Source organism: Psammomys obesus, unplaced genomic scaffold (genome assembly GCF_907164565.1).
Source record: "Psammomys obesus unplaced genomic scaffold, mPsaObe1.curated_primary_1811, whole genome shotgun sequence".
Classification (NCBI taxonomy): Eukaryota; Metazoa; Chordata; class Mammalia; order Rodentia; family Muridae; genus Psammomys; species Psammomys obesus.
The window spans coordinates 4,383,065-4,408,419 of NW_026594184.1; the positions used below are offsets into that span (position 1 = coordinate 4,383,065).

The 25,355-nt window shown below is 39.5% G+C and overlaps 1 protein-coding gene across 1 annotated transcript in view; it reads right to left on the minus strand.

Moving 5' to 3' along the window:
• Gpc3 (glypican 3) overlaps positions 1 to 25,355 on the minus strand; it is a 323,864-nt gene that overhangs the window by 101,785 nt on the left and 196,724 nt on the right. Inside the window, exon 3 of the mRNA XM_055618067.1 lies at positions 10,450 to 11,144. Within this exon, the coding sequence (XP_055474042.1) occupies positions 10,450 to 11,144 (695 nt within the window). The remainder of the gene's footprint in view (positions 1 to 10,449; positions 11,145 to 25,355) is intronic.

Genomic DNA, 25,355 nt, shown 5'->3' on the forward strand with positions numbered 1-25,355 from the left:
TCTTCTTCTTCTTCTTCTTCTTCTTCTTCTTCTTCTTCTTCTTCTTCTTCTTCTTCTTCTTCTTCTTCTCCTCATAAATCACTGAAGCTCACCCATGGGCAGAGCTTAAAACTTCATAAGGAACACAGCAAGTTTTATAATTGTTGTCTCCTCCCCCTCCTTCTTCTCCCCTGTTCACATTCTTCTTCCTTGTACAGATTCAGAAGTAGATATTGAGAAGTTACTTTTAAAATGACCATTAGTGTGTGGCAGTAGAAGGCCAAGACCCTATATAAAACGTCCAATTTCTGGACTGACATCTCTCGTAGAAGATGATTTCATAAGGTTCAGCATAACCTCAACAATTTCTCCCTACAACTGGATGACGTTAGTTGAGAGCCACCTTAATTCCCCTTAGAAGACTTTTCTGGCAATGAGGAATTTCTCAAACTGAAGTAGATTTTTTCTCAATAGAACAAAAGTAGTAGTATACAAGCACAAGCAGAAATAGGAGCCCTGTGATGCTTGAACTATCATTAATTTAAACACATAACAAGGCTTGTTATGTGAGTGAGATACAGAACATTGTATAATTCTGAAAGGGAGAGAGAAGGGATGGGTTTAGAGTAGGGAATGGATAGAGGTGTGGAGCAAGCAGCGTAAATAAAAGGGTACATCTTTTGCCAAAGAGCACACAGTAACCTCTTTAGAAACACTATGCTCATGGGGTTGATCCTCTTAGATATGATGGCATATAATTTCATGTTAGAATAATAAAAGAAATTTACATCTAGAACTGAGAAATGTGTATATGTTGACAAGTTGATTTCTGCACCAAATCAAAGGCTCCTTCAGCTCTGCTACATGGGACTTAATGATAAATATAATTCATAGCACAGTCTTGAGTTGAAAAAGAGGGCCCTATCTATTAACTGTGAATGAATAGCAAGAAGAACTTTAAAAATCATAATATATATGTGTCTTTCCTTTTGAGAGAAAAGATAGCACATTAACTTCAAGCAATGCTGGGGCTGCATATTTTATGGGGTTTATTTGTATTACACATCTCTGAGGGGCTCTATTTGTGGCTGAACGTACAAACATACTGATTACAATCATTCTTTCCTACGTTTAGGAAAAAAAATAATTATCTGCAAAAAGCAGAAAGGCTTAGATAGACTCTCAGTCAGTAAATGATAATAGACAGCACCCAAATATAATGACTCTGTTTCCTATTTTATCTGTTTCAGGCATTCTGAGTGGAATGAATAGGCAAACTTAATTCGCTTTCTGAAGATCCTTCAGAAAGGATTTGAATTGGGTAATAAGGTGCTGCATTGGCTCTTCCCCTCCCCCACCCCAGACCCCATAGGAAGCAAGAAAACAGCATCGCCAGATTATTCACAACCCAAAGGGACATTTTTGAAAGGATATGATGAAATCTGCACTTTCAAGAACACAAAAGTCACTTGTTTTACCCCATCCACACCCCCTCCACACAACAAGGAAAGGAACAGCAAAACTGGGAGGCACGGAGCTGAGCACTGAGCCAGGCTTGGCTGCTGAAAATGATGAAGCTTACACTTGACCTTATAAAGGCTGTTACACACTGGATGATATTTGTCCAGACTCACCTCCTGTTGGCCTTTTGTTGCTTTTTACTGAAGCAACCACTGCAATTGCTCACTCCCTTAAGGCAATTATTATTGTGCTGTACCACCTCTTTAAAAGCTGCTTCTGTAATGTCCAAAATTGGTTGGTTGGTTGGTTGGTTTTCAATTTTGAGGGTTGGGGGCATGAGGCTTGGCTTTTTGAGGAAGAGAGCCAAGTTAGAAAGAAGTTTGACCAGAGTACCTGAGCAAGATAACAGAATGTATAGACCTAAAAGGTTAATGAGCCAATGTACCTTGCAGGGAGAGGGTAGCATTAGTGAATGACTGGCACTGCATTTGCCAAGAGAGATTTTACTCCAGGCTAATGAGAAGGCATGGCAGAGGAACTACACTGTGGATTCTGAGGCTTTTCAGCTTTTGTAATGAATAAATATCCAGAGGCTATTCTGCCTTCAGGCTTTCACCATGTTCTGACTCCTGAGCAGCCAACATTTGAAATGGGCATTTTATACTCACTCACTGTCACCCTGGGAACACATGGGTCCTTATAATACTGGGTCATGGGGGTTATCTTTCTGAACTTCTGCCCTCTTGGGAAAATTGCATTGAATTAGCTAACCTTTCTGAATAGCCCTTGGAAACAAATCCATTCTCCCTGTCACCACCAGCAGACATGGGTAAGTATCTGCTTACTACCCTGTGGTTATCACATCTGCCACCTTTTAAGTTCAATACAAGAGATAACTTCCCTTGCCAGCTTGTGTAGCAATAGAAAACCTATAACTCTGTACCCCCAAAAAGCAGGATAGGAAAAGATAGCTGCTTAGAGATCAAAAGAGGGAGTGCCATGGAGTAGTGGCTGGAAGACGGAAGCAATAGAGTTTTGCTGCTAATGAGAGACAACAATATCAAGGGCTCCTTTGGTAGGGTTTTTGTATCCTCTGGATGGCTGACAATACTGTCATTGTTTTTGGTCAGGTGGCACATAGGCTGTCTTATATGTAACCAGTCAAAGCTGAACCAAATTTTCTCTAGTTTCTAATTCCTTGGTTTGTTCCTCCAAAGGCATTGAGAATTTGAGAGGGTTCTTGCCACCATCCAAAGGTAGCAACTTGTAAGAAAATTCTTTATAAGCATCCTGTGCTTCTACTTGCCTTACAAAGAGAATCCCTGGCTACTGTTTGTTACAAACTATCTCAAGTATCTTTGTGTCGTGTCTGTATAGAGTTGGATGCCATAGTGTCTCCATTCAGAGAAATGGGCACTGCCAGTGGTGAAAAATAACTTATCTAATTGCGAATCTAGCCATTAGACCAAGAGATTGTCACTTTGCTTGATTTTATTCTTGTAGTGCTAACGATAGATTTGAGCTCCTTCAGCTGAAAATGCTCTCTTGTAATTCATCACACTGTGCACAGGAATAATCCAGCCCTCTTTGCCTTGCTCCATGGGAACTAAGGCCAGGGAATCTAACAGGAATGCTGATCCCCTGGTTACTGTCATTGCTCTGCACAATTAATAGTTCTGCATCTCTAATTCATGCCTTTAACAAGCACCCATAAAATGGCAGTAGACTGACATATTAGCTTGCAACTGAGGAAAAATCCCAGACTTTTCACAGTTCTGGAGGGCATGCTCTCATAAGTTCACTGATCATAGAAAAGAGGTTTAGAAACATATTGCTAGAGCCAGAACAAATAAGCAACTAGTTATCACACTGTTCCTTGCCTAAGTAAAGGCAAACAATGCTAGATTTGTACAGAGCCCACTTCATTTCCTAAAATGATACACAATATCCATGTAACATGAGGATGAAACATTCAAAAAGCTTCTTTATGTAATTAATTTTGGAAACTCACTGTGAAATTAACACACAATGGTGTCAATTCTTCCTTTGTATCATTCATTAATTAGGTCATCTACCCTTAATAATTGCCTTTTTTTCTTTTTTTTTTTTAGGTTGAAATTGTAGTACCAGAAGTTCAGTGGCAGCCTGTGCTGTGAGTAAAACCTCAAAACAGAACAAAAGACAGAACGACCACCTTTATTTAGTTGAAATCACTAAAGCCATTTTTATTTTGAACGCTAAAAAAAGGATGACAAAATGTCAATTTTCTGTCCTTTTAGAAATGGACTCCTTTTGAATAGTATTGCTTGCTGAAGTTCCAGATGCTGGCCTGCATACACTAGTGAAGTACTAAGATATTGGCTGCATTTATCACTTCTTAATCCCTTTGGAATGGAAAACAGCTTCTATGAATGCAGAGAAGGTATCTTTATCTGAGACTAAAAAAAAAAAAATAAATAAATAAAAGTGCAGTGATAGCAGGAGGAGAAAAACCACTAACGATTTGACATCTGAGGGATGACCTCAGCCTTCAAAAGCAGAGAAGAAAGGTAGGGCTAATCTTGCAAATTCTGATGAGTTACAGTCACTCACACAGACAGGAAAATGCACAAATTTGATAGAGTCAATTATTACTGCAGATCAACAGGAAAAGCTCTCTACCATACATGAATAAATACTGACCGCATTGCCGCTTCAATCGTTCTAGCCAAAGAAATGGGTGTACTTGGATACCTGCATAGGTCAGGCTCTCAGTAGGCAATATTAATACCCACAGAAATTCCAAAAAAACAGATCTGACTGTGACTTGTCTGCTGGGGCTGTCTGGAGGCATAGCTCTAATACGAGCACGTGCTTGGCATGCACAAGGCCCTGGGTTTCATCACTGCAAAAAACAAGCCAAATTAGATGAAGCCAAGGGCAGAGACTCAACACTGCAACTGGAACCTAAGAGGTTTCTCACTGTTGGCAACACTCACACTGGTAGAGCCTACATACATATTCTCTGAGAAACTAGTCTGTGCCTTTAAGTGTTTAGAATGTTAAAAAAAACAAAAAACAAAAAACAAATCTTCATGTCTTTTAGTTCTTCATTGGGAAATAGTAAAGCAAGAGTCTCTAAGGAGAGAGAATGAATTCAAAACTGATGGTGCAGCTGGAAAAACAGTAGGGAGTAATACAGGATATTAAATAATATAATAAAAAACCTATTTAGGTTGCGTTTGGGGAATGAAGATTCTAGTGAATAGAGAATGGAAGTGTTTGAGAGAGCAATATAGAGTCATGGTAACAAGCAAGTGCTTTGGATTCAGAAAGACCAAGCTCTGACTCTGAGACTTGCTGGCTGAGTGACCTCTGAATGGAGCAAAAGAATCTTTCATGCTCATCTTCCCTACCCTCTTTATGATGCTCAGTGTCCGCCGCAGTGACTCCACAATGAAATGTTTAATAGGCATTTCCAGAATCAATTCAGGGAGTGCTGAAGTGAGTCACAATGAGAGAAGAAAAGGAGAAAGAGTGGTGATAGAAAGTGTTGTAGTCTTGCAGACCTTTCAATGAAACATCATAAGCCAGGGTAGTAAAATTGTGGAGCAGAAACCCAAACACAGGGGCATGCTAAGGAGAATCAATAAAGAAAGTATACTAGCACAACAGGAAAAAGAAAAGTAGCAATAGCTGAGCAAGAGTGTAAGAGCACACATTAGAAGGAGAGCAGGGAGGGGTATGTGGGAGGGTGTGGAAGGAGGAAAGGGAATGGAGACATGTCATAATTAAATTACAACCTTAGAAATAAACAAACAAAAAAAAAAACCCAGAATGTGTGCAATTACTTTATGGAGTAAAGACAGTTAAGGAAATCAGCTACAGAAAGTTTTGGCAACTTTTCTGGGAGAGGGTTATAAACATCAGACATGTAAGAAACCAATAAAGTATACATGAAATGCATATGATCTTCATGTATGGTAAATGACAATCAAAGTGATCTTTTTCAGATGAAAACAACAGAATTTTAAAAATATGTTTTACATGAGCTCTATCATCCATATTGAAAAAAAAAGGCACGGTAATCAGCAATACTGAAAGTACATGTATAATAAACTGTACATATCTATATTTTTCAAGGTATAAAATGTGCAATTCAGTAACATGCTGCTCAGTTTTCACCTAACTACTATCAAAGGCTCGGGACTCACTTAGGGGCAAGATATGTATCCTTGACTGAATCCATTTGAAGATCAGAATGGATCTATTAATATTAATCCCTTATTTGAACTTCTCACTATAGATGTTTGTGTCCCTCACACACTCGCATATGCATATAGATATCTTTTATACACCCATCAGCATTTTTATTCAACTTTTTTACACTAAAATAACAATGACCAGTCACACTTCAAATTAAGTGTAAGGAGCTTGGTGATAGTACTGATAGTGATAGAACATTTTCCTGGCACACATGACTCTTTGAGTTTGTTCTCCAATATAAATGGGTTGAAGAAATGGCTCAGAGGTTAAGAGCACTTGCTGTCCTTCCAGAGGCCCTTAGTTTTCGATTCCCAGCATCCACATCACGCAACTTATAACCACCTAACTCCAACTCCAAGGGCATCCCATGCCTCTAGCTTCCAAGAGTACCTGCACTAGCACGCGCACATTCACATGCACACAAACACACAAATATATAATTTAAAGTAATAAAAGCAAATCTTTAAAAGGCATAAGAAAAAGTCATTATTCACTGGACACCTAGCAGTCTGGACTGGGGCTTGGTGAAACTTGTTTTTTCTTTATTTTTTAAATATAATTTTTAATTTTTTAATTTATTTTTATTTTTGCATTAATTATAGTTTATTCACTTTGTATGCCCCATCCCTCATTCACTCCCAATCTCACCTTTCCTCCCTCATCTCCTCCCATGCACCTCTCCAAGTCCACTGATAGAGGTCCTCCTCTTCTTCCATCTGACCCTAGCTTATCAGGTCTCTCATCATGACTGGCAAGGCTACTCCCCCATCAGGGGGAGGTGATAAAAGAGCCAGCCACTGAGTTTATGTCAGAGACAATCCCTGTTCTCCTTACTAGGGAACCCACTTGGAGACTGACCTGCCATGGGCTACATCTGTGCAGGGGTTCTAGGTTATCTCCATGCATGGTCCTTGGTTGGAGTATCAGTCTCAGAAAAGACCCCTGTGCCCAGATTTCTTGGTTCTGTTGCTCTGTTTGTGGAGCTCCTGTCCCCTCAAGGTCTTTCTATCTTCCCCTTCTTTCATAAGATTCCCTGCACTCTGCCCAAAGTTTGGCTGAGTCTCAGCATCTGCTTTGATACCCTAATGGGTAGAGTCTTTCAGAGGCCCTCTGTGGAAGGCTCCTGTCCTGTTCCCTGTTTTCTCCTCTTCTGATACATTTTCTAACCCTAACAATTCATTTCACACCCACACAGCAGCCCCATTTTGGAGATATAATATCCTTCTACCCTTGTAAAAATAGCCTAGAGTGTCTGAGCTATTCACTTCCAATTTCTCAGTCTTCTTTTATCTTTCAAGCAAGGTAGCCAGATGTTTCTAATGGAACATCAGGATCAAGTACAACAATATTTAAATGGCAAGGTCTCTAGCCTTTCTATAGAGTTGTGTTATAGAAATCTCTAGGCTTGGACTCCAGCAGTTCTCCCATTGACTGGGATGATGACTAAAGTTTAGGAAGTGAGCATCTGCTATATTCAGTAATAATATCCCAATATTTGCCCACATGTCCTCACTTGGAAATCTACAGGATTGAGAACCCTCCTTGGAGAAACTAAAGAGCATCAACAATCTACACTTATGAAAGTGTAAGCCATATAGAAAAGCAAACCATCTAAAGGATGTAAGATGGTTACATCCTGAACATCCCAACAGAACTGAACAACATCCCTGTGCGGATGCTTCATCCCATGACTTATATACCTTGTCAAGAATGCTACTCTGCCTCAACAACTCAGGAATGGCATTATTTCAAAGAGAAAGCTCAGCACAAGTAAACCTAAGAGAGGTTTGACTGTGGGGCCTTTCCATTTCAGCAACACAAGGAAGGGAGGGTGCCCCAGCAGAATCTCGTTAATGCTTAATTTTAAACCAGGTTTTGCTTTGAGGAATTCTGTCTGTGGGTTTGTCAACATGACCAGAGTGCTTCAGTTGTTCAAGCCCATAGTTATCCTCATCCTAATAAGTAGCCCTGCCTGCTTGTAGCCTGTACAAAGTGTGTGCTGGAACACACCCAGCCGATGATTCCCTAATCCCAACCAGGTGATCCAGACAACTTAGCATTGGTGATCATATAACAGCAATGAGGCAGCACACATATGCTTTCTGGCTTAGTTTAAGCATTCCTAGGGGATAGCAGACTTCACGCTCTCATAACTAGATGGGAGCTGGAAGCAATCAGGCCCTTAATGGCCAAAACAGAAAGTGACTGCATCACTGAGCACCTCTTGACAGCCAAGGCCTTTCCTCCTGAATGATAATGACACAAAACGTACTCCTACTGTATGTTAGGTATGTGCATGAGCACACGCTGACATGCACACACACCTAAAATGTAGCAGGTTTAAAAGCCTGAAATAGCTATGCAATTTAAGTTCAGTATGTCTTTGCAAAATCCTAATGGTGCTTTTAGAGTGAAAGTCTGGAAGGATCTTATTGGGGACAGAGTGATCTGGCAGAAAAAATATTAGGTTGCCTCAGGAGAATACCTGGGGTTCTGGTTCTGGTTCTTTTATTAGCTAAATAATTTCAGGCATGCCTCCTGGGACTTTGTTTCTTCTTTCTTAAATGAATGGGATTAGATGCGCTCATTTTTTTCACACAGCCTTTCTGACATTCACATGATAGTAAAATGTTCGCTGTGGTGGAATTTATTCAGTAGCAGGTCCATCTACCAGTAAAATTGGGACATGTCAAGACTTAAGAATTCTGTCTTGGGAAGTTACAAATGCCTGGCACCTGACAAAGTTCCGTGCCTAAAGCAGACATTAATAAGTGTTCACTCAACAAACCTGCGTGTCTAGACCTCATCAAAACAGTGTACTTAGTTTTGTTTCTTTTTTTGTTTGTTTTCCTTTTCTTCTTCTCTCTCTATGTATCTCTCTGTCTCCTCTGTCCCTCTCTGGCTTGTTTTTGGTGACCATGTCTTAGATTAACCCAGGCAGTCCTATCCAAATGCTGATCCTCATGCCCTGATCTCCCGAGTGCCAGGGCTATTGAGAGCATGTGTCATGTGTGTACCCCTTACTTAATTTTTTTTTTAAAGCGCTGGGGGAGGACACGTGCTTTCAAGGTCCATTACGCTACTGTCAAAACAAAATGTGCATAGCCTTTAAATACTCATGCACCTTGCCCTTTAAGTAATCTTTGTATTATCTTCTTACTATAAATATTCTCACAGCCAGATGCCCCTGGTTGGTGTTGGGCACACAGTGGACCCTCAATCAGTGTTAGCGAGTGAACATATGAATGCACTTACTTTTCATTTTTCTAGTTCTGTGCAATTTACTTTTGCGTAAGGCCCCAGAATCTGGCCTCGAATTATAAAGCAGTCAAGGGAATAATTAGCCATTGAAGAACACCATCGTTAGATACGGCATTTCTGTTCATTTTACTATAAAATATTTTCTCAGTAAATGGGTTTTAAATGGCCAACACTGTGAATGGGGCAATTAGAGCAGTTCCGTAAGTAGCCATGCAGAGGGTTGTATCATTTCTGTCCTCCCTCCTAGTTTAATTCACCGAAGAAATCAATTAGCCCTATCACTTTGCACTTCCAGAGTTTAAAGACAGGACTAACCAGTCCATGCCGCTCTCATCAGTCTGGATAAGTAACAGCTTAGAATACACCGAAAATGTACTGGAGGGAAGCTAAAAGCAGGAGTCAACAAAGACAGCCACTCCTGTGTTCAAATCCCAGCTCCACCCATTGAACAATCTTGGAGATCTCGGAAAGTACTTACACTCTTTAAGCTTCATCCTTCCTGTGTGCAAGGTAAGCTACTGAGACCCATCTCATGGTACACAGTGGGCAACAGAGCATCTGAGATGTAAGCAGGAGCTCCTTAGTGTATTGTACTGCTCTGCCACATCCCTACAAAGCTGGAAACAGTTAGGGAGCAGTCATTGTCTCCAAAGGACATAGCTGGAAGCTCTTGACTGGATGTTCTGTTCTACATCAGAAGTGCCATTCTCTTGTGGTTCTATGATGAAAATCTACTGGGAGCCAAATAAGCTACTACCTCACTTGCAGAACTGTCCTTCACCCCTCACAAAACCCATCAGTCTTAGACTGGTATAATTAAGGCTGAAAACATGAATGCTGGGGAACACAGATGTTTGGCTTTTCTTATGTCCATGTGTGGTTTTAGTTAGTAGATACCATTTCCCTTTCTTCTCTTTAAATGATATTCTAAATTCCCCTCAGAATTGTAATGTGATATATGTGAGGAAGATCACAGACTAAAATCAGGATAGAGGTTGATGACAACTGAACTGAAATTTCAGTTTCTGAATCATGCCTCTTCCACTAACTATGTAACTGAGTGTCCTTGAGCAACATGCAACTCACTAGACTTCAGTACCCTTGTTTACAAGAGAGAGAAAAGATTAGAGTATTACCATAAGGATTGCGATAATAAAGGCAACAGCTAACATTTAATAAAGGCTTACCACACAGATGCTAAGTGTCTGAATACGTGCTATTCTTCTTTTATGAACTCGAAAAATGAGACTCATAAAGATAAAATAAGTTCCCACATATTCTATAGCAAGGAACTATGTGGACCCAGAATACAAGCCTGGTATTATGACTCTGTAGCCTGTAGTTTTAACATGCTGCCTACCGCTATGAGCTCATTCAGCCTGTCATTCTTGCTTGCTCGTTGTTTTTCTTTCTTTGTATTTCTATCAATATCTGTGGAGATGTCATGCCACCCAACACCACAATGAAGGGCAGCCCCTTCAGAAACCAAAGACTGATACTTACAGTGGTGGTCAGCTTGCCTCCGTTCTTCTGCACATACTGGATGGCATCATGGATGGTAGAGAAGAGTCCGAGCAGCACATTCTCCATGTCGTAAATTCTGTACATGCCATTTACGAGTTCTTCAAGAGACAGAATGTATTCTCTCCAGTACTTGTCAATCTCCACCACACCTGCCATACAGCCTTGCATGACCACATTGCAATAACCACCACAAGGCTTAACCATCATCAGTCCCTGGCAGTAAGAGCAGTACCACATTCTGGTGAGCATACGGCCACAGTCCTTGCTAAACTTGAGGTGATCGGTAGTGTTGATGACTTCAATTCCTAGATTCAGGGCTTGAAGGAAGATTCTAGTGACTTGCAGTGACTTGGAAACCTGGGTCATAATAAGCTTGGGGAAACTGCCAAAAACTTTCAGGTCACGTCTTGCTCCTCGGAGACACTCGTTGATGTCTAATACTGACTCAGGCAGGCCTGGGTTCATCATCTGGGTATAAATGACTGGAAAGAGGCTGTCGAACAATTCATTGACCATATCGTCCATGTTGATATCAGAACCCAAGATGTAGAGAGACACATCTGTGAAAAATTCACTGACAAATTCAAAAGCTTGTGGAGTCAGGCTGGGGTAGTTATTCTTAAACATGGCGTTGGTGTAGTTCTTGGCATGGCGAACAACAATTTCAAAGGCCTCTGTAAAATAAGAGAAAAAGACATACCCACAAATTAAAACATGAAATCCAGGCTGTAATCAAGTGTAACATGTCTCTGTTGCTTTGGTGATTAAGGTCCATTTGCCTTAAATCATTGACTCACATTCATTGCTGGCATTACCTATATCCCTGCAGTTGTTTGCTCCCATAAATCAATTTTCCTTTTTGAATGTGAAGCCTAAACTTTGATGTGCACATAAATTTTTAAACACACATATTGCATTTCAAACGACAACTGCCAGGATTCAGTTAACATTGCAGCTGTTCATGAAAATATTGATTAAAAATTGGCTAAATCAGAAGTTATCTCTCTTTCTCTCATTGATTTGTTCAGTTAACAAGAAGTTGCATTTAAGGACATTTCAGTTTTAGACAGAGATTAGTATTTGACAACAGACCATATACTATATAAGCTCACATAACAATCTGAGCCTGTTCAAACCCAGAGGAGAGGCAAGTTATTGGCCAAGAACAAAAGATAAGTCCAATTGAGTTATTTGGGGTAAATTGTCTCTGAATAACTTAAAGGGAGTTATCTGATAGATTGCCAGACCTGGAAAAGTTATTTGTCTACTGAGTGGGTATCTGGGCGGGAAGAACGATCCATGTCCTTGTCTATGCATCTGATATTGACAATCACTGCAAGCTGAACATCTGGAAGGATAACTGCTAAGCCTCTTTGGTAAGTTCAGCTTCCACATGGCTTGGAAGCCTAGTCCAGTCTACAGAGACCACACATTCAAGATTACATCTGTTGCTTCAGTCCCTTGGCATAAAGCCCAATAAGTGCCACTGCTTTGAGAGAGTAGAAATGTATGCCATCCCATTGTCCCCAAATCAAAATATTCTAAAACAAATTGTCCCAAATAACCGGAGTGCCACATTTATTTGCTTAAGAAAGAAACCACCATAGCAGATTTTTGTTTTAGAAAAAAAAAATAAAAGAGTTTAAAAAGAAACAAAATTAGCCAAGTTTCCTGATATTTTTACCTTACTACTTTCAGATCTTCCCAAAATGCAAAGGTCCATGGCAGATGTACACTAAATGATGCCAATTCACGAGCCTTGAAAAATCAAATTACTACCTTCAGATGCCCTGAGAGACTGTATCCCTTGGGAATCACTTAGCCCAACGTTTCAGTCATGTGTGGCAGAAGTGAGCTCTAGGCTGAACCCCCACCATCTGCCCTAGATCCTCACAAGCTAGAACTCACTCCTCAGATTCCTCCCTGGAGCTCAACACTTGCCCAGCAATGTTGGAGATGTGCCAGCGTAATTCTAAAGAGTTTCCCAAGCCCACTAGAGACCAAAGATGAATTTAAATTAGAACTTAGCCATCTACAAAGGTTTTTGAGAATATGTGGACTGGGTATTGGATGGGATGGCCTTTGCACCACCGAGAGATTACCAGTGTTGGCAGATTCATTCTATTTTGCAATTGTGTGACCCAGGAGCAAAGTTTTCCTTTCTGTCAATAATTACATGCTTGTTTGTTTGTTTTATTTTCTTTAGAACATTAAATGATTCTTTGAAACTTTACCTTATAACAATATTCCTAGCTACACTTGTTACTTCTTCGCCATCCTTGAATCTAAATGTTGAATGAAGCTATGTGATCATCTAGCCTGATGCAAAGGGCCAGTCAATTGTTTAAAATCATCAGAAATGTTAATATTTTAAATTGTTGATTCATTTTAATTCTAGGCAGAAACATATTATTACACATTAGGCTTGCTAGGTGCTATGGATACTCAAGCTAGATGGAGATTAATGATATACCAGCCTTGTCGAAGAAACATTCACAAGTGGCCAAACACAGTGGCTCAGTCTTATAATCCCATCATTTAGGAAGCAGAGACTGGAGAACTGTTCCAAGTGTTTCAGTGTGATCTACACAGGGAATTCCAGGCTATCTGGAGTTACATGGTGAGAGCTTATCTCAAAAAGAAATACTTACAGGCTGTATAGTTTGAAGATTACAAGCCACTTAAAAGAACATTATGACAGCTACTTTTTGTAGCAACCTTCTGAATTTGTTATTATCAACTCTGATTTAACAGATGATGAAATTGAGTCTCAGTAGAATGGACATATTTCCCCAAGGTCACACAGTTGCAAAATAGAAGTAATCATTTCCAATCAGAGTCTCTAAGTGACGGTTACACCCTAGCTGCCCTCCAACTCAGTCTACACACATTCTCAAGAAATTTTGTAGAAAGTTAAGTTCTGTTTTAAACTCATCGTTTTCCCATAGGCTTTCTCATCTCTGAATGAAAATGTAGCAGACGAAATTGAAACCCGAAGACCTATAAAGCAGAGAGGTACTTTCCTCTCAGCCTTGGGGCAGCATGAAAGAAGTGAAGGAAAGGTGCTTTGCAGACGGGTTACCCCTACAGAGCTCAATCACCCAGACCACTCTTAAATGAATACTCTAGGAAGCAAACTGCACCTGAATTGCGGTGTACTCCTTTCTCTAATATACAAGCTACACAGGGCAAGAAAAGCCCACAGATTCTCCTGCCAATAACAGTTCTTTCTCAAAGTTCTGTTGCCAGCACTGGTGGATCAATAGAAAAAGAAAATTACAAAAGATCATGAACTCGCCTACAGAAACAACAACAATAACACAAATTGCAGGCCTAGCAAAGCCACATCACCAGGGGCAAGTGAGCAAAGAGCAGGCAACCGAGTTCATAACACAAGCAGCCCCTGCTCCCCTCACTTGGAGATCCACATGGAGACTGAGCTGCCAATAGGCCACATCTGAGCAGGGGGTCTGGATCCTTAGTTGATGCATCAGTCTCTGCAGAACCCCCTGGGCTCAGATCCTTTAGCTTTTTTGGTCTCCTTGTGGGGCTCCTGTGCCCTCCATGTCCCTCTATCCCCACACCCTTCTTCCATAAGACTCCCTGTGCTCTTCCCAAAGATTGGCTGTGAGTCTCAGCATCTACTTTGATGCCCTGTTGGGTGGAGCCTTTCAGAGGACCCTTTACAGTAGACTCCCATCCTGTTTCCTCTTTTCCACCACCTCTTTTTCAAGGATAGGTACTTGGGTGGAAAAAGAAAATTAATCTTTTCCAGGCACCTGAAAGGTACATACCATAATCCATGGCAACTATGCTTACATCTACCTTCTATGCAACTATGACATAACCATTTGGAATCATTTTTATTTTACTGTGGAGAAAACTGAAGCTCAAAGTCTATATGACCCACACTGGTAAGAGTGGCAGGAAATATTAAAACTAATTACCATTAACTGATTCTGAAAGAAAGATAGAAAGGAACGGAGGGAGTGTGTCAATGGTGAATAAAGAAGATAAATTATATTTTGTTTCTTTTTCTTAATTGATAAATATCTCAGTGGTAGAGCACTTTCTCTAGCATTTGTGAGATGTTGGGTTAAATTCAAAGTACCATTAAATGAATGAATGAGGGCTGGGTGTGGCGAAGCACACCTTTAATTCCAGTACTCAGGATGCTTGAGGCAGGCAGATCTCTGTGAGTTCAAGGCAGGCCTGGTCTATAGAGAAAGAGTTATAGGACAGCCAGGGCTGTTGCAAAGAGAAACACAGTCTCAGAAAATAAAAAAGAAAAAAAAAGAAAGAAAGAAAGGAAAGAATACATAAATAAATTGTAACAGCAACAAAACCAACAACCCTCTTAGAAAATAGGCAAAATATCTGAATAGCTGCTTCCTCAATGAAGATTCACAGATCCCAAACAAATAGAGAAAAGATTCTCAATACCACACCTCTTTAGGAAATTAAAAATTAAAGTAATAATGAGATGCCTCTGTGCAGGCATTAGAATGGTTAAAAGCCATACAATGGACAGTAGCAAATGCTGTAAGAATACACAGCAACAGCAACAGATACTGAGCTATCTGGTGGGAATACAAGATGCTGCAAACACTTTAGATGACAGATAGGTAGTTTCTTATAAAACAAAACATTTTTATCATGTTATCCAATGATTGTGCTTCCGTCATTGCCTACTTGATTTTCCTTTCAAATGTAAAACTGTTTGAAATAAAGTCTATTAAGTTTTGAAAGCACCAGAACTTTAGAACTCAGTCTTTGATGGAAGTAGTGATGAGAACCACTGAACACAGTCAAGTCACTCCCTCTTTTCCCCTTCAATCCGCTTTGACATTTTGTTCTTGAAAAGGGAGTTTTAGCATACAATAGATGCCATATGACATCAAAGTAATTTTAGTTGGAAGAAATACTGCAAAAAGTTAATGGACCAAAACACCCAAACAGGTAATATATTTCAGTGTTACTTTTGAATGTTGAATGATTTTTTTTTTCTTTGAAAACCAGCCACACTGAAACAGAAAGTTTAGGTTGCAAGCAAGGCTTTTTATTGTTTTTAAAAATAATTCATGGAAACAACAGTAAACACTATAGTTCAATTTCTATTGGATTTTACTGGTGCTTTACAATTCACATTAATTTAACCAGAATTGACTAAGCTTAGGAATAAGTCGCTAAGTCATTCATTTATCAGTCATTTATTTGTGCAGGACTATGACCTGCCTATAAATATACATAGTCTCTGTTTTTACCTTTCACACACTAGGCTTCTAAATACAAGGTACATAAACTAGTAGTAAAGAAATAACTAAGTAAAATAATAAAAAAATAGGTATTTTCATGGGTTAATACATATATCATTAGGGACAGATTTGATAGGCAGACAGAGAGACAGAGAAATAGAGAGCTAATGATGGAAGAATGGACAGATAGATGAATAGATAGACAAATAAGTAGATGGAGGAATGGATGGAGGATGGATAGATAGGTAGGTAAGCAGATAGATAGCTGGGTACATAGGTAGATAGATAGATAGATAGATAGATAGATAGATAGATAGATAGATAGATAGATAAAAATTTCCTCCAAAGGCTATGACAGACTAGAGAAGACAATTAAAATGATTTATTCCAAGGTTCCTCAGAAGCAAGAAGTGAAACTTTGCAGTCGAAAATTTATGAGCCTGCAACAGTTGACCACACTTTTGCCCCATTAGTCCAATTAGTTCTTATCATTTACTGTCCATTAGCTTTCCTGAACAACTAGTTTGCTTTCACCTTCTGGACTCTGTGAGTCATGTAACTCATAATTTTTCCCTCCTCACATTTATGACTTGAAAGCTTACAGCTAAATTTATAGTCTCCCACTATCAAGCATAATAAACTTCATGTCATGTGTTTTGTGTCATAACCTTATTCCATCTTTCCTACCTGTATTTTTCCATTGGCTTGATGGTTCTTGGGTATTTTAGTTACAGTACACTTCATTGTTATTATACGTTGTCTTAAAGAACATTTAAAATCCTTTGGAAATAAACAAGTAAGTAAATAAAGGCACAGAGAAAGACAGACAAAATATTGTTGCAATCATATAGTCTCGGGTCTGGAGTATCAATTACAGAAGCGTTCCCACTTATAAATGGGCAGTGTCTTTTCAGGAACTCATTAGCAGATGCTGCCCTCCCCAGCATCTGCCAAGGTCTTTACAATTCTTTTCCCCACATCTTAAAAATTGGAATTTAATATACCTGACAACTTTAAAATGGGACAGGTTTTAGTGTGACTAGCTTCATCAGGGCTAAAAATGTGTATATTCATATGGATATAGGAATAAGACATCCCTAGGAAACCAGGGAGGGAGCCTGACACAACAGTGTAGGAGTACTTCAGAGGTAAATCTGATATTGACATCGATAAAGCTTTATTTTAATAACAAATTGTCCTGCAGAAGCCACCAGAGTTAAGAAACCCATTTGGTTGTGGGTACATCAAGAACAACTTTAGCTATTGCAGTTCACTTTTTACAGTATCAACATGATGAGCTTTTTTTCCTAACATGATCCTAATTCTTTTCCCATTCTCCCCTGTCTTCCAGGATTTTATTTGGACTAGGCAGATCCATTGAAAACTGTTCTTGTTTATTCAAGATCTCTGTGGCCAAGAAATGATACCCACTAAAACAGTCAGCAAGGCCATATTCTCAGAACTTCAGTTCATTTTTTACAAAAGGATGTCTAATGCTATCCAAAAAGGTAAAGTTCTGCAGTTTCTTCAAGAATTTACATCTTAAATGGATAAGGCCTGCTTGCTGAGCCATTACCTTAAATTAAAGACTCTAAGGAAAAGGTCCTTCTTCAGAGACTATGAAAGGGCATGTGGATTCCTGGATACAACCGTGAAAATTATGGATTATGTTTTAACTGGAATTAAAAAAAAACCTATTATATCATATTCTAGGTCTGGTTCTTGTTTCCTCAACTTCTGAAGATTTTGCTTTATGACCCATTGTCCTCATTCATGTGTTAAAGAGTTTCTTCCTTAGGTACTTGATAACCTAAGCTTAGAAAAATCAAAATATACCTTTGGGTAGGGGGTGGGGGAAAGACACTGAATAGAAAGTTCTGTTCCATTAAGAGGGTGTAATGTCATTTAAAGGTTGGCATGCAAACACTCTGGTAGTGTCCTTAGCTAATGAGGATCTTTGTTTCTGCTCAGTGTAACTTAAATTATTGACACAAAGAGCAAACTACCTAGAGGATCTTCTGTGTGGTTAGGCCAATTAACACGTCTGTTTTGCACTGTTCTCCTTCTTTACTTGCTTAGACACTAGACTACTGTTCTAAGGAAGGCCAATTGCCAATGGTTTATGCAACTCTTGTTCTTTCAAACATTTTTTTTCCTTTTTATTTGTTCGTATAGGTTCTTTGCGTGCATCTGTGTCTATGTACTGCATGTGTGCCTGCTGCCCACAGAAACTGGAAAAGGAGATCAGACCTACTGGGACTGGAGTTATAGACAGTTATGAGCTGCTGTGCGGCTCTGGAAGTCAAACCTAGGTCCTCTGCAAAAACTACAAGTGCTCTTAACCACTGCCCCATGTCACTGTCCCCAAAACTCCTGTTTTTAAAGAGAATTTTGTCTGTAACTAGCTAGTAAGGATTTCTACCGAATTTTGCATTTCCACAGGTACCTTACAGTCAAAGCTTTAGTAACAACAAAGCAACAGACTGTTCTTCCCCACAGGTACTGAAAATAGCAGTCCACGTTTTACTCCCATCAGTAACAAGAAGTACCAAATCTGAGTTGCCTTAAAAGCTATGCGTGTATACTGTTCTAAACGCATGATTCATTCATTAGTTCATTGGATACCTCACTGAGTCTTACATATAACAATACTTTATTCAGTTTTCATACAGAGCCACATGAGTCGTTGTTTGCTCTCTTATGCAAGAGACTGATTTGAGACATGTGACCCAAGGTCTAAAATTTGTTGAGACCTTGTTGCTCCTTCCCCAGTCCATTGATAGGGGAGGTCTTCCTCCTCTTCCTTCTGATCCTAGTCTATCAGGTCTCAGCTTGTGGCCTGGTAAGGCTGCTCCTCCCTCAGGGTGAGATGATCAAAGAGCGGGCCAAACAGTTCATGTCAGAGACAGGCCCTATTCCCATTACTATGTAATCCACTTGGATCCTGAACTGCCATGGGCTACATCTGTGCAGGGGTTCTAGATTATCTCCATGAATGGTCCTTGGTTGGAGTATCAGTCTCAGAAAAGACCCCTGTGCCCAGAGTTTTTGGTTCTGTTGCTCTCTTTCTGGAGTTCCTGTCCTCTCCAGGTCTTATTATTTCCCCCTTCTTTCATAAGATTCCCTGCACTCTACCCAAAGGTTGGTCATAAGTCTCCTCATCTGCCTTGATACCCTGTAGGGTAGAGCCTTTCAGAGGCCCTCTGTGATAGGCTCCTGTCCTGTCAAAATGACCCTGAGGTTTCACTTTACACCCATCAGAATGGCTAAGACCAAAAACTCAAGTGACAACACATGCTGGAAAGGTTGTGGACAAAGGGGAACCCTACTCCACTGCTGGTGGGAATATAAACTTGTACAACCACTTTGGAAATCAATCTGGGCTTTCTCAGACAATTAGGAATAGCGCTTCCTCAGGATCCAGCTATACCATTCCTAGGCATATATCCAAAAGATGCTCAAGTACACAACAAGGACTTTTGCTCAACCATGTTTGTAGCAGCTTTATTTGTAATAGCAAGAAACTGGAAATAACCCAGATGCCCCTCAACTGAGGAATGGATACAGAAATTGTGGTACATCTACACAATGGAATATTATTCAGCAATAAAAAAACAAAGAAATCATGAAATTTGCAGACAAATGGTGGGAACTGGAAAAGATCATCCTAAGTGAGGTATCCCAGAAGCAGAAAGACACACAGGGTATATACTCACTCATAAGTGCATAGTAGACATTTATAGGATAAACATACTAAAATATGTACACCTAAGGAAGCTGATCGGGAAGAAGGACTCTGGCTAAGATGCTCAATCTCCATTCAAAAAGGCAAAGAGGATGGACATCAGAGGAGGGAGAAAATGTGGAACAGGACAGGAGCCTGTTTTTTTTTTTTTTAAAGAAACAAAATTTAAGACTCTTATCTAGAACACAAAGGTCACAGTTCTGTGAAGTAAGTGGCATGTGCCTTGCATCTGGGAGTACATCTTTTTCCTCACAAGGCAATGGCTAAGCTGTCAATATTGTAGTGAGAAAATTATTACATGTGAGCTTAGTGAGCACAAATCAGATGACCTTATGGACCTTGATCCTCTGAATAATCTCAAACAGTTAATTACACTAACAAAAGGTGGAAATGGGTTTGACAGAAGGTTAAGGAAGAAGAAGGAGGAGGAGGAGGAGAAAAAGAAGAAGAAGAAGAAGAAGGAGGAGGAGGAGGAGGAGGAGGAGGAGGAGGAGGAGGAGGAGGAGGAGGAGGAGGACAAATGGAATTAAAACCCAGAAGAAGAGTGGTATGGTCAGAAATGCATGCAGTCCCTCTCACAAATACAAATGCTTGATTCAGCTTCCCTGTTCTATATTGTCTAAATATCCCCTAGTAACCATTATATGTGATGCCACAGTCTTGAAGAAATCGTCAGGTACTGCGTTAAAATCAGGAGAGCAGACATCTATTCCTGTCTCTGATTTGCAGATTTACAGACAAGGACACTTTTTTAAAATTTTCATTTGTTATCAAACTTCTAATAAACTCCAAGTCATTATTTGCATAAGATCTAAGACCATGATTTCGGAACTGTCTCTAACAAGCCCCAAAATTGAGCTCAGCAGATTTTCCTGAAAACAAGATGTTTTTCTTTTTTCAGAAATTCCACCCTGGTAGCTCCATTAGCTCAACTGGTTTTAACTCATTAACGTTACAGTTCATAGTCGTTGTAGTCCTATACAGACAGCAAATCTCTGCCTGGGGCAGGAGAAGGAGAGGCTGTGTGTTCTTACCTGCACGACATAGGACATTTGTTCATAGAATTGTTGCATGACTTTTATATATTTACAGTACAAAGAAACTTCATTCCTTTTAGAAACAAATGCAATTAAGTGATTAATCAAACCTACACTTCTGGAGAACAACTTTCTTAGAATTCTCTCTTGCTTTTAGGATATTTCTGGTGGTGACTGAAGCCTTAACAGCTACTGCAGACAAACATGTGTCTGTACTGAGCCTCAGAACAGGTGCTCTACATCCTAGATCATAACAGTACCTGCACTTTTCACTTTACTGAAGTATACTTGACATACATAAAGAGACTGTCCATACCAGCACCATTTCAGTGTGTTGTCGGGGCACTGACATTTTCTGGGTTCAAAGGCAATAGCTCCCAAATTATTGAAAGGCCTGAGCACTATTTTAAAACCATGCTTTGGAGTGATCTAATATCTAAAGTGGCTTTCTGCCAAAAAAGACCTTGGTCATAGTGTTGCATTCAAGAGGGCTTATTTTAAATGGGCATTAAAAAAATGGCTCATTGCAGTAAATGCAATATACTTGGAATAGGGTAATTTTGAGATTGGGTGCTTAAGTAGAATCGCTACAATACAGCTCCAGTTGTCTTCCCCAATGAAATCTCCTGTTCCCGTTGCTTAGCACTTTTCTTAACTATGCCTGGGGACCCACTTGTGCACGCTTAGGGGGTGGGTCGTCCTTGATTTCAGCATAATTGACCGTTTCCTCTTCAGTGGACAGCAGTAGGCCAGACCCAAGCTCTACCTTCCAAATCATGGGATCTGGGGAAGTGAAGTTGCCATCACTGCTGATTATGTTTTGACTGAAAAAGAGAAAGCAGTCCCTTCTATGTGCTACTGTTCAAGTCAGGGACTAAGAGATGACCTAACATTCTAATTTGTCATTCCATTAACTCTCTATCTGGGTGTCAATAAAGCCAGCATGTCTAGTTCAGAACGGCCAAAGCCAGATAAGTACATTATATTGTTTTCTAACTTTTCTTGGGCTACAAATCGTATGAGCATAGAGGGAAATAAGAAAGAGTAGTACTGACACCAATGTTTCATTGGAATATTGATGTAAGTAATGCTCAAATCATCCTTGTAATGGACCAACAATTACCTTTGTCTGAGCTGTATCTTTGAACTTTTCCAGACTATTCAGAGATTTTGCTATAGAGCATGGTACCAACAAATTCTAAGATGCTTCTTTTCTACATATCCCTTTGCTCTCTGTGTGTTGAACTTGCTCTCCTTTCCCTGTAGCTCTGAAAGAATGCTAGATAGAGGTCACAGAATGTCTCCATAAAAAAATAAATAAAATAAAATTTCCCTGTCAATTTGTTAATGCTTGTTAAAGTGCAATAACATATAGTGCACTTTTTTTAAGCCAAGGGGTTATGTAGATCAGCTTACATATTGGCTACTAACCTTATTTCCAAGAAATGAGTGGGCCAGTTTAGAATGTTCATTTATCTGAACATAGGTTAGTCGGTATTGATGCCAAAACAGACGGCTGCATGGTGTCAGTGCGCATAAACATCAAGAAAGGGTGGGTGCTGGCAGGTAGTCAGGAAAATTTCTTCCCTGTCATTCTTCCTAACATAGCTGGACTCGTGTTTCTTAGTTACCTTGTTTGGGCTGACAGTATCACCACATTGCAGCACCCCTCCTACAAACTATATGTCTTCCCCCCCCCCAACTAAATTGAAATGAATGTTCATTTTAGTCTAAGACTACCATGGAATCACTGAAGGAGGTACTGATATGACAGTACAGGCTATCATCAGCTAATATGCTAGCATCATCAGTATGTTTTGCAATAATGACTAGATGACATCCACAATGACAATAGTAAAAACTTGTGCCCATGTTGTACACTCATTTGGACCAGTCACCACTAGTATTCTAAGCCTCTTAATTGTATTTTACCGTCACAACCATCCAATAAGATGGTTATGGTGGGGCTGGAGAGACGGCTCAGAGATTAAGAGCACTGTCTGCTCTTCCAGAGGTTCTGAGTTCAATTCCTAACAACCACGTAGTGGCTCACAACCATCTATAACGAGGTCTGGTGCCCTCTTCTGGCGTTCAGGTGTACATGCAGGCAGAACATTTTATACTTAATATAATAAATAGATCTTTTATAAAAATATGATTAATGGTGACTTCTCCACTTCATGGACAGAAAAATGGACGTGCAGGAAGCGGAATTAGGCTGCCAAAACCCTCACAAGTCCTAAGTGGTACAGAGCTGGAAAAGCTGTTGAGCATTCTTCTCTAACATTCAATATGAGTGACCATACATTCTCCTTAGTGAAAGAGACATGGTAGTATTGGCATATTCATTATTAATGAAATTTCAAAGAATATAAAAAGAAAGGAGAGGATATATATTTTTATTAAGTTGCAGGCTCTGGGGAAATGGCTCAATTGGGAAACCTGTTTTGTGACACAAGCATGAGGACCTGAGTTCAATTATGGTGGCATTCGCTAGAAGTCTCACTGCTAGAGAGACACAGGGGAGTCTAAGGCCTCACCAACAAGCCAACTTAGCCACAGATCTCAGTCTGAAAGCATTAACCGGATGGTTCTAGAGGTTAATCTCTACAACAACACCTGAGATTAATCTCTAGCATCTCTGGCCTCTACACACACACACACACACACACACACACACACACACACACACACACACGCACACGCACACGCACACGGACATGCACAGAAAAACATGCATAGCCTCCTGCACACACAGAGTGTATGAGTTAGTAATAAGAGGAGCGTCTCAAGTGTTCTGTGTACCAGATATGAAAAGAAGTGACTCTCAAATGATACCAGGGCCACACCACAAATGTAAAAGGAGGAGAGTCTCAACAAATACCCTAACTATGCTCACCCCTTTCTGCAGAGAAAATGTTAACAAAAGAGAAGTACTCTATAAAAAAGAAGTCTACCGTCTAAAGAAAAGACAGAAGAGCAGGTCAGATGTTTGCCAGGGATGCACAAAATGTTTTGGGAATGGGCAGAAGTATATTTTAATTGAACCCAGTACATGGTGAGGCAGCCTTCACAAGTGCCTCTAGTTATTTCTGCATTAAAAAAAAAAGTTAAACAAAGGAAAAACTTTAAAAAAAAAAAACCCTGACAACTTAAAACTCAAAAACAGCAGTATGAAGGAGTCTAGATAGGGAACATTTTCCATGTGGCAGTAGAAAAATCATGCAGATCCTTCATCTCTAAGTTTCATTATTGTTTTCTAAGATATTCTTTCAGTCCATTAGCTCTGTTTTTGATGAGTAATGCAGAGAAATTCATCATTTTTTTTATATGATATAGTGCCAGCTCAATAAGCTGAAAATGAGAGGTCATTTTCTTTCTCTAATCCTTAGGAAGAATAGAAGGCTAACTAAATGTAAAAATTCCTTCAATATCTACAATTTCATAATTATGCACTATTTTATCAGCTATATGGTAGATGGCATTATGTAATAACCGCAGTAACAGTAGACCTTAGGAGTTTACTAAGATATTATGTAAAGTCATAAAATATACAAAATATTATATACAAAATATCGTGTATAAGCAAACATACAGAGAAAACAATAAAGGTGGGTTTGGTTTTACTCTGCAGAATCTTAAAAACAGAAACAAGGGAAATAAATTGGCAAGAAGATACTGTTAGATTGGATGGTAGAAAATGCCAGTAGGTGCAGAGCTTGGCTTTCAGTAGAAGAGTACAGACTTCTCTGACAAGTAGATGCACATCAACCATGCTGCCAGAGGGCATGTTAGAAATTTAAAATGCCCAAGGTTTGGAGACTCAAAACTCAATTTTGCTGTACCCCATATACGTACAATTATTCTATTTCAATGTAACATAAAATGTATTATAAAATTCTTCACTTTTGATGACCATATTGAACCCACTGTATTAAGTCCCCCAAAAGCTGTTAGAAACTTCATGTCATGAAATTACCTGCAATTCATGTGGGACAGATCCTCAAGGAATCTCCCTACTGACAACCAACATGGAAAGAGTGCTCCATAAACATGGAATCGATACTAATTCAAGTTATTAGATTCCAGTGTCTAATTATGGCATCATATTAAAAGCAGAGCTTTAAACTATGATGCTCAAGATAAAACCTTATACCAATAAGTGATATTTATTGAGAGGTTACTTTGTTTCAAGCACTATGGTAAGCAAATAAATTGTATCTTTTTATTCTGACAAGCTTTTATATAAGCCCATTACTTTAATTCCCATGTTTCAGACATGTCCTGGGATACAGAACGGTATCACTATTTCCCTACAGTCTTGCAGCTGGACGTGAACCCAAATCAGTCTGGATTTAAAGTGGTGATTTGTGTGGTAATAATCACCTTGTCTGAGCTTTGCCCAGATCTCAGGGAGGTCTTTCCTCCCCCTCTAGCAGAGTGGCTGCTCCATGTAACTGTTTATCTCTGTGACTTTCCCTTTCTCGTCTACATCATGACTAAGGGCTCTGACCCTGACACCCAGCTGACACATTCTTACTTCAACTGGGTGAACAGTATTAATTACTACTGCCTGGTCTTCACCCTATTAAGATTAAGTTTGTCTGACTCTGTCTCTATTTGACTCTTTATCTGTCTGAAATTTGAAAACTAAATAGCCACCCACACACATGCCAGACAGTGTCAACAATCCTCAACTTTTGAGTTTATTTTCAGTCTTTGGTCTACATTAATAACAAATAAGTCTTAGGTGTGTTTTCTTTTATATTGTCTCTTGAATGGGAATTTGCACTGCTACTTTTATCCATAACTTGTTGGTCTTATTGATTCTCTAATTTAATTATTAGA